At 37.1% G+C, this 10,062-nt stretch overlaps 1 protein-coding gene across 1 annotated transcript in view; it reads left to right on the forward strand.

The window, feature by feature from the left end:
- Positions 1 to 8,076, forward strand: part of LOC125868185 (agamous-like MADS-box protein AGL27) — a 34,256-nt gene extending 26,180 nt beyond the window's left edge. Inside the window, exons 2-7 of the mRNA XM_049548811.1 lie at positions 4,572 to 4,650; positions 5,269 to 5,324; positions 5,400 to 5,499; positions 5,853 to 5,894; positions 7,519 to 7,560; positions 7,648 to 8,076. Of these exons, the coding sequence (XP_049404768.1) occupies positions 4,572 to 4,650; positions 5,269 to 5,324; positions 5,400 to 5,499; positions 5,853 to 5,894; positions 7,519 to 7,560; positions 7,648 to 7,758 (430 nt within the window). The 3' untranslated portion in view covers positions 7,759 to 8,076. The remainder of the gene's footprint in view (positions 1 to 4,571; positions 4,651 to 5,268; positions 5,325 to 5,399; positions 5,500 to 5,852; positions 5,895 to 7,518; positions 7,561 to 7,647) is intronic.
- Positions 8,077 to 10,062: the final 1,986 nt, after the last annotated feature.

A 10,062-nucleotide genomic window follows, 5' to 3' on the forward strand; every position in this document is an offset into this window, starting at 1 on the left:
GAGTTATGGTCAATAGGAAGTCCAGCAAGTGTAAGAACTAGAAACAATGTCTGCCTTTGCTCTTATTGCTTTTCCACGTTTGTAGTGATAGGCATCAACGTTTCAAATTCCTCCATGACTGCCTGTACTTGTCCCAAGTAAGTAGACATATCGGATTCTTGTTTCTTTAAGTTGGTCATCCGAGATATCACATCATAGAATCGAGATATGTCATTAGTGTATAAAGCACGTGCCTTTTCCCAAACTAAATAACATGTCTGGAATGGGCGAAACAAGGTCATCAACTTAGAATCAATAGAGCGCCAAAGGAGACTACATAATTGGGCATCCACTTTCTCCCATTGTGCTTTGGCTTTTGCACCTTCGTCACTAGACTTTGTCTTTTCGCCAAAGTGATCTTGAACACCTTGACCCTTGCACCCAACTCAACTGAAGAAGCCCATGCTAAATAGTTTGAACTTCCCATTAATGGTTCTGAAGTGATTGTAAGGCTTGAACTTCCAATCCCCGTATTTTTGTAGCCAAAAACTATCACACCCGAAAGACATTTTTCGAAATTTGACTTGAAAAGAGTAAGAAGCTCACTGGAAACTGCCGGAATCTACCCACAGTGGCCTGAAAATTTTGATTTCGCTGGGAACTTGCCGGAAACTGCTTGAAAATCACCGGAACCCTAATTCCGGTGATCGGATCTAGAGAAAATTGAATGAGTTCTAGTTGGAAATACTGGGCGACCCCAACAGAAGAAAACAGCTCGAAAAAAATGACCGGAGCAGCACTCACGCGTGAACAGATCTCGCCGGAAAACTTCCACCTCCGAATGACGCGTGGGGGGTTGTTTTTCGGTGGATCTGCTTGGGGTTCGGTCGCCTGAGCTTCTCGAGCCTCGTGATGGTGTTGTCTTTCACACAACACCTTCAGAATGAAAGATGACACAAATCAGTCCCAACCAACGTCGCCGGAATTTGACACGGTGACTTGAAGTTTCTCACCAATGCTCTGATACCATGTGAGAATTATATGGGAAAAATAATATTGAATTGTGTATCTAAATTGTTACATTGAGACTCTATTTATAGACAATACATTGAAATCCTTTTCTAACTAGGATTCCTATTCCTATTCTTCTTCCTATTCTAAGTAGGAATATATATACATATTTCTATTCTAACATTATCTATATACATTATTATATAGATTCTGTAACATTCCAAAATGTGAATCTAATGTTGAATATGTGATTTATAAATTTGTGGCCAATATTGCAAACGGTAACAATTGATAGAGAGTGCAAGCAACACAAGTTAAGATTATGGAGATTATATCACGAGGGTTCTAGATCTCTGGAATCAATAGACACTCAGTTAAGAACATAATATGATAGAAGTGAAGGATCCATCCAAATGATACCCAATTAGTTGAGATTGACTTGTTAATGGTCTCATTCTTCAAATATTGATCCTCAAACATTAGATTGATACAAATGGAGCGGCATGCTCAAGGAAGATGTAAGAAATATAGAAGAAAAATATTATTGAATTGTGTATCTACATTATTACATTGAGACCCTATTTATTGACACTGCAGTGGAATCCTTTTCCAACTAGGATTCCTATTTTTATTCCTATTCCTATTTCTTTTCCTATTCTAATTAGGATTGTATATACTTATTTCTATTCTAACACAACCCCCTTAAGCTGGTCTATATAAATCATATGTACCTAGCTTGTTACAGATATAATAAATACGAGGACCGGTGAGGGACTTGGTGAAGATCAAGCTGATCATTTGACTTCATGAATTTCGTAACAATATCTCTTGAGAGTATCTTTTCTCTGACAAAGTTTGTCAGTCAATCTTAATGTTCTTAGTCTTTTCATGAAATATTGAATTTGATGTGATATGAAGAGCCGCTTGATTATCACACACATGTTCCATCTGACTGATTTCACCAAATTTTAGCTCTCCCAACAATTGTTTGATCCAAACTAGCTCATAAGTTGCTGCCGCCATTGCTCGATATTCTGATTCTGCAATAGATCGAGCAATCACACTCTGTTTCTTATCTTCCACGACACGAAATTGCCTCCTACTAAAACACAATATCCGGATGTTGAACGTCTATCAGAGGGTGATCCTGCCCAATCAACGTCTGTATATCCAGTGATATGCTCATGGCCTTGATCCTCAAAGAGTAGTCCTTTACCGGGAGCTGACTTTATATATCTCAGAATACGAACAACTGCTTCCCAATGACTATCACAAGGGGAAGTCATAAACTGACTTACAACACTCACAGGAAAAGAGATGTCAGGTCAAGTCACTGTGAGATAGTTTAACTTACCAACCAGCCGTCTATACCTTTCAAGATTACTAAGTGGCTCCCTTTGTTCTGGAAGGAGTTTAACATTCGGATCCATAGGAGTGTCAATGGGTCTACATCCAACATTCCTGTCTCCTCAAGAATGTCTAAGGCATACTTGCATTGAGAAATAACAATACCTGATCTAGACTGCGCAACCTCAATACCTAAAAAATACTTCAGTCTGCCAAGGTCTAGGTCTTGAGTCTGAAAATGATTAAAGAGATGTTGCTTCAAATTAGTGATATCATCTTGATCATTGCCAGTGATAATAATATTATCAACATAAACAACCAAATAAATACACTGATTTGGTGCAGAATGTCGATAAAACACAGAGTGATCAGCTCCAGTACGAGTCATGCCGAACTCTTGAATTACTCTGCTAAACTTTCCAAACCAAGCTCAAGGAGACTGTTTTAAACCATAGAGTGACTTACGCAATCGACATACAAGGTTACTAGACTCCCCATGAGCAACAAAACCATGTGGTTGCTCCATATAGACTTCTTCCGCAAGATCACCATGTAGAAAAACATTTTTAATGTCCAACTGATGAAGAGGCCAATGACGAACTGCAGCCATGGACAGAAAAAGACGAATAGATGCTACTTTAGCTAAGGGAGCGAAAGTATCACTATAATCGAGTCCAAATATTTGAGTATACCCTTTGGCAACAAGACGAGCCTTAAGCTGATCAACCTGACCGTTTGGATCAAATTTGACTGCATAAACCCAACGGCAACCAATAGTAGATTTACCACATCCGTGCTACATATTCCCGTAGTACTGAGGGTCGTTCAGAGTCTATTTTTTCATTAGTCCATTCTGATATTTGAGGTCCTAGTAGAGTCAGTTCACCCTTAGGTTTTCGTTATTTTGTTAGTTTCATTGATGATTATTCAAGATGCACTTGGGTTTTCTTAATGAAAGATCGTTTTGAGTTATTTTCTATATTCAAAAAATATCAATCCTGAACGACATTGTGAAATTAGAATATTCTCACAAAAAATAAAAATAATTAGATCTGACTGTTGGAAATAAAATAAAAATTTGGGGCCAAAATCTGACTGCTGAAAATAGATCTGACTGCCGGAAAAAAAAAAGAAATCTGGTCGGAATCAGGAAAATAAATTATATGGTCAGCCTCGGAATCAAGAGGCAACCCCACTGGAAAAAAAATGGCCGGAATAATTGCTGATTTTTTTTCTTTTTTTTTCTGGGACAGCAATTTAGGTCACCGGAAAATTGCACAGTGACGGCTGATTTAATTTTCTCACCATTGCTCTAATACCATGTGAGAAATATAGGAGAAAAATATTATTAAATTGTGTGATACATTATTACATTGAGACCCTATTTATAGACACTACATTGGAATCCTTTTCCAACTAGGATTCCTATTCTTATTCCTATTCCTATTCCCATTCCTATTCTAATTAGGATTGTATATACTTATTTCTATTCTAACGGAGGATTTGTTCAACTCTTCCTAACTAACTAGTTAACTCTAAAGGATATGGGTGAGCTTTTGGCAAACTCGATCTAGTATCTGAATGAAATGGAGTTCAATAGTGCGGAATGAATATAGAGGATTCATGTAATCTTTTCTACTTATTTTCATTGAGGGGTATTCGATTGGTTGATGATTGATTGTTAAATCTATTTGGTTACCATGTAGACTATTGTAGTCTAAATCCCCCAGTTATTGAAAGGCAACAAGATGGTTTTGGCCAAGTTGGTGTGTCTGGATTCCTATGAACATTTTCTTGAACCATCATGTTCCTCTCTTGCCCAAGTAGTCTGACCTATAGCTTTTCTTATCTATTCATTTTCTTATTAAGTGGTGGAGACCCTACAATTTCTTGAAATTGGAACGTAGCTATAGTTTCTTTTACGGCTAAGTGAGTTATCACTGTTCTAGTTGTTTCCAACAGTTCTTGCTTTTTAGTGATCAAACCAGTGTGGTTGTAAATATTCCAAATTTACTGTCTAGTGTAATTGTGTTTTGATACTGCAGTCCCTAATGCAAGGCTGAAATTTAAGAGAAACCACAAATTTGTGGAGAATTTGTTTGATGCATTGTGTTTTTGAACTACACACATTACTCTTTCTTCCTCAAGTATGAACTTAATATTGTGGAGTCCATTTCCTGTTTGAGTAGATTGGCTAACAAACTGATGACGACCACATGATATATGTGTTTCAGTCTGACAGGAGTTATTCACCGATATAACACCCACATGAAAGCAGAAGATAAGGTCTCTGCAGAAGTCGATGACACAGAGGTATATATCTAGTTAACTTCACTGTCCTCTTATCTCTTGACAGAGGTACTGTATAATGAATAAATATAACGAGTACACTAAATGTTTTTATGGTTCTTCGGGAACTAGAAAGCAACTCATTGCCTGTGAAGTTGAAAAGTTTAATCACCATGTCAAATTATTAATGTTTGTATAGTTTTTTGATTTCCCAAAAGCAAATCCATAGATGTTAAGTTAATACAAATCTTTGCAGGTGACTTGGTGGCTTGTAATGCATCTTTATCTATTGTGAGTAGATCCTAGGACACTAAATCTATATGTGAAGTTATATGTTCTCAGCTTTTGTCCTGCTCTAGTTAGAAGCTCCAATTTAGTATGTGGTAATTAAGGATGGTCATTTTACATCATAAATGAATCTTATTCAATATATTGCTGTTTGTTTTTCTAGAATGCGTTGTTTTAAACATAAGTTGTACATCGTCAAAACCAGGAAAGTGGCGCGACAGTTGTTCAGTCACATACATCATGCAAATAATGAGTATTAGCTATAGTCATTCCATTGAGAGTTAATCCAATATGCCTGGAGTAACTATATACAATTTCAGTTGCTGAAATTATTCTATCGTTGTATGGGAACAGGAATCAAAATATGCAAGTTTCATGAGAATGGAAGAACTGCTACAGACGGTAGAAAAGTACTGACCTTTTGCTGCTCTTTTTTCTTTTTGAGCTTCCCTTGGAAAGCATGGTATTGATCCACAATTTGACAGGCAACTCAAGGAGCCTGATGTTGATGATCTCAGCATTACTGATCTTGTCCATTTGGAAAACCAAGTCGAGACTGCTCTGACACAAACCAGATTTAGAAAGGTTTTGGATTTTCCACATTCCTCTGTACCTTTACTCATACACGGACTTGTTCCAGCTGCTCTATAGAAACAACTTACCTTTTTATGGCCTAGAACTTACATAAGTGGGATGCCTAAAGCTGAATCAGTCTTGTTGGTGGTGTTACATCAGTTGTATTTCTAAGACATTGCAACCGTACAAAGAGTTCCATAGTAGTGTGATCATTTTAATCCAATGCCACACCCATGCGTGCTAATTTTATCTTTTGCCTTCTTTTTAAATTATCTGCAATTCTTTTACTGTTCGACTGCTTTAGTTCCCTATTTCTTTTGGGAGTGATATGAAGTGAAGCTAACTAGTTTTGTTTTATGCAGACACACTTGTTGATTGAATCAATTAAGAATCTTCATGACAAGGTAGGTCTCCATTTTTCCTGAGCAGAATTGCTTAGTTTCCCAAAGAGCATGCAGGGCGCCTTCTATAGTTGATGTAAATATTGACATAGCTGGCCTGGTTCTTCTTTCACGAGCGTGCATTGTTCTGATGTGAAGCGCTTATAAACTGATTGAGAGGATATGAGAACAATGAGAAGGTAAAGATAAGTTGGAAGATATGATGAGTTGAAGAGCCTTATCATTCTAGTTGTAGCAATAGCTAGACCTTAAAATTCATCAAGCGTCCCCCACTATACTTGGTATTATCTGTCTCCATCATTGAATCAATGGAAGTTATGGTGTCCTACTCCTTGTCACTTTTATCCTTTGATTCTCAACTCTCTGTTTTAAGTGTATCAATATAGGCCAGCTAATATTCTGTTTCATCAGCATAAAATGAAAACCTGAAACTTCATCTCCCCACGAGATGTAAGATCCCTTGGTACCTTGAATGCTATACTCATCCTTAGTTTCAACTTTCAAGTAAAGAGTATCGTTGCATGCCAATGTCATAATTAAACAGAGCCTGCTGCCTTGATGAAATCCACATGAGAGTTTTGGATTTTGCTAGGTCCAGAGATGACTCTTGCTGCTAGACTAAACAAATAGAATGATATTCTTGAGTCCAGACCACTGTAGAATTTGAGAGACAACAACATACCCAGTGAAATCTCACCAAGTGGGGTCTGGGGAGAGCAATTTTTGGAAGTTCTAATTTGCTGTATAGTGAGGTGCCATCTTGCTGTCAAAGAGAATTCTTTTTCCAACGGCAACAAAGGTTTTCGCTGTATGTGGGCTTTTTAGAGTGTGTTATTGTTGAGCACCCAAGGGTGTGGCCTAGTGGTCAATGAAGTGGTTAAGAACCATGAGGTCTCAGGTTCAAATTCCAGCGGAGACAAAAACACCACGGGATTTCTTCCCCTAGCCTTGGTGGATAGAATTACGTGGTGCCTATTACTGGTGGAAGGTGGCAATTATACCGTGGAATTAGTTGAGGTGTGCGCAAGCTGGCCCGGACACCACGGTTATAATAAAAAGTGTTTAATTGTTGAGCACAGTCATGATATTTTTCCAATCTACCTGTCTATTCAGCAAATAATAACAGTTCTTTTTATCACTATGTATGGGTGAGGTGCCATCTGGCCGTCAAAAACTGCTTCAGCAGAGTGTTTTAAAAACAATTTCCTGGTGTCAAGAAAGGGTATAAGATGCAGGGCATCAACTTTTCTGGAAGTGAGCTAAGCCAGATACTTAATCATTAGGACAAGGATCAAATATTTTCTATCATTTGATCGTCTACCAAACTCCTCACTCCTGGCTGAATGTTTTCCCTGACAATTGCATTTGCACCTCTTAACGCTGGACTTGTTATGGAATTGAGAAAATCATGGAGCTAGTTTGGCTCTTCAAGTTCACTAGCATACTGGCATCATGCTGTTTACAGTTATTTTTAGCTCTATAGATTTTTTTAAGGAATCCTATTATCAACTGAAGTTTATGCAATATTAGTATGCCATATATCAGCATTTTCTGGACACAGGTTTATGGTGTTACATTGGGATTTTGTTTAGCGTGCTAGACTTGACTGGAAACTATTTATCTGCAGGAAAAGCAGCTGATAGAAGAAAACAAAGTTCTGGAGGATGAGGTAAGTGCTGCAATTCTGCTAAACAAATATTAGGGTGATTTGTGTGGATGTTTGGTACATGTGTGTGAATGACTAGTATGTTTACAGATAGGTACCATAAAGAACAGAGAAGAAAATGAGATGGCAATGAATTTAAATAACATTGCACCAACCCATATGGATTGTGGACAACAGAGGGTGACCCTGAATTTTCTCTAGAGTCTAAACACACTGAAGGCATCACATATCAGATAGAAGCTCAAGATATAAATAACAGCCTTCCCAAAATATAGCAGAGCAGCCACTCCTCTTGCCGTGGGATATGTCCTGCCGAGGTTATATCTGCTGCATCTAATTAGGGTGTGCTACTATGTAGTCTTCTCTTGTATGTTGTCTTGGTATGGTTGAAACACTGAAAAACTGTATAAGGATAAATAAAGAGATGCTGCTGCAGCGTCTCGATAACTTGTATGTAATGCAATGACTATGTAAATTAGAGGTTATATCAAAAGTAAGGGTGACAATTAGTCCATAAAATTATGACCCGTCTAATCCGTTTATGTTTGATAGTCCATATCAGTCTAATTCATTTCCGTCCATTAAAATTTTGGGACAAATGTGGCTATACCGAAGGACTACTGCATCAGCAAAATGACTTGAAGATACATATAACCTAAATTCTAAATATCTTTCCTCTTCTTCATTTTTCTGCTCACCCCGATTTTGTACATTAGATACAAGATACATATAACCTTATAGAGGTTTTTTAGAGCTATAGTTAGAAATAATGTTCTTAAATTTTAGGGTGAATATTTACGTTATTTTATCAATTAGATTGTAGTGTCTGTCACTTTTGATATAGGTTGTAGTCCTAATAAAAATGATTATTTAATATTTACATATCACTAAAAATAACAACATACCAAGTAAAATTTTGTAAGTGCGATCTGAGGAGGGTAGAATGTATGCAAACCTTATCACTACCTCATGGAGATAGAGAGGTTTCCAAAAGACTATATGAAGTGCAACAAATTCAAGTACAAAGGAGACAATGAAGAAAATATAACAAGTAACAAGGAGATAATGTAAAGTCTACCAGAAGAGAGCAAAACAACAATATAATGTGATAATCAAAACACAATACACATCATACTAGGATACATTATTGAAAACAAGAGCTACAATACACCAACTAGTTCTATGTCAACCACCAACCACCCTAAGCAAGCCAACTACAATACCTCCTAACCTTCAACCCTAATACGAGTCCTCCACACCTTCCTATCTAAGGTCATGTCATTGGTAACCTGCAAGTGCATCATAGGTCTACCTCTGTCTCTCCATGAACCCTTGATAACCAACCTCTCACACCTCCTACTGGTGCATCTACGCATCTCCTCTTCACATATCCAAATCATCTCAGTCTTGCTTCCCTCTACTTGTCCATCACATATGTCACTCCCACCTTCATTTAAATATCCTCATTTCTAATCTTATTGCTTCCAGTATGACCACACATCCACATCAACATCCTCATCTCTACAAGATACATCTTCTGGACATAGGAGCTTTTGACTGGCTAACACTCCATGCCATACAATGCCGGTCTAACCATCAATCTATAAAACTTACCTTTAAGTTTCAGTGGTCCTTTTTTATCACACAAGACTCCAAAGGCAAACCTCCACTTAATCCACGTCGCACCAATACGATGTGTGATATCATCATCGATATCCACACTCTCCTAAATTATAGACCCAAGATATGTGTGTCAAGCCTCACTTCCACATCATTGGCATACCCCTAAATTGATCGTAAATGAAATTTGCACAAGTATTATTGTACAATATTTTGGTCTTGTTAACAGAATTTCAACTGTCATAATATTTTTACTGATCTCACTGCAAGACTATGCTTTAAAAGTTTGTGCCTACTTATTGGCCGTTGTTTCCATCTTAGATGTGGGTATTATAATTTAAATTTGGTTGTAAAAGATGGTTGTGATTTATTTACCTCTTCTTTTGCTGAAATTTGATATGCTTGAGGCTACATTAAGTTTTGGAAAAATTACCTAACTATACCTCCTTTTTTATCCTAGTTTTTATTACTCCCTATCATTCTAAAAAATTACAAAAATCCCTCTTTTCCATAATTTCTCTAACTTTTTCGGATACATCATTATATACTATCACCCAAAGATTTTTTTTCCTTTTTCCACGCCTAAAATCACTCAATGATATCACCAATTATCTCCATCACTCTATTTTTGAATTTCAAATCTTTTCTTTGATTTACCAATTGCAAGTTATTGAAGTGGTGGTTCTTCATCTTCTTCTTCATCCATTTTTTTCTTTCCACTTCATCCGGTATCAATCTTTTTTATATTTCTTTAGTTTTTCATCTACAAATTTAGTCGAAGAAGGATGCATCTTCAACATTAAAATCGATTGTGGAAAAAACGCCCAAAAAAGAAGAAAAAGTCGAGTTGTTGGTGGCACCGGTAAGGGCTTTGGATCGAGATCC

Source organism: Solanum stenotomum, chromosome 6 (genome assembly GCF_019186545.1).
Source record: "Solanum stenotomum isolate F172 chromosome 6, ASM1918654v1, whole genome shotgun sequence".
Lineage (NCBI taxonomy): Eukaryota > Viridiplantae > Streptophyta > Magnoliopsida > Solanales > Solanaceae > Solanum > Solanum stenotomum.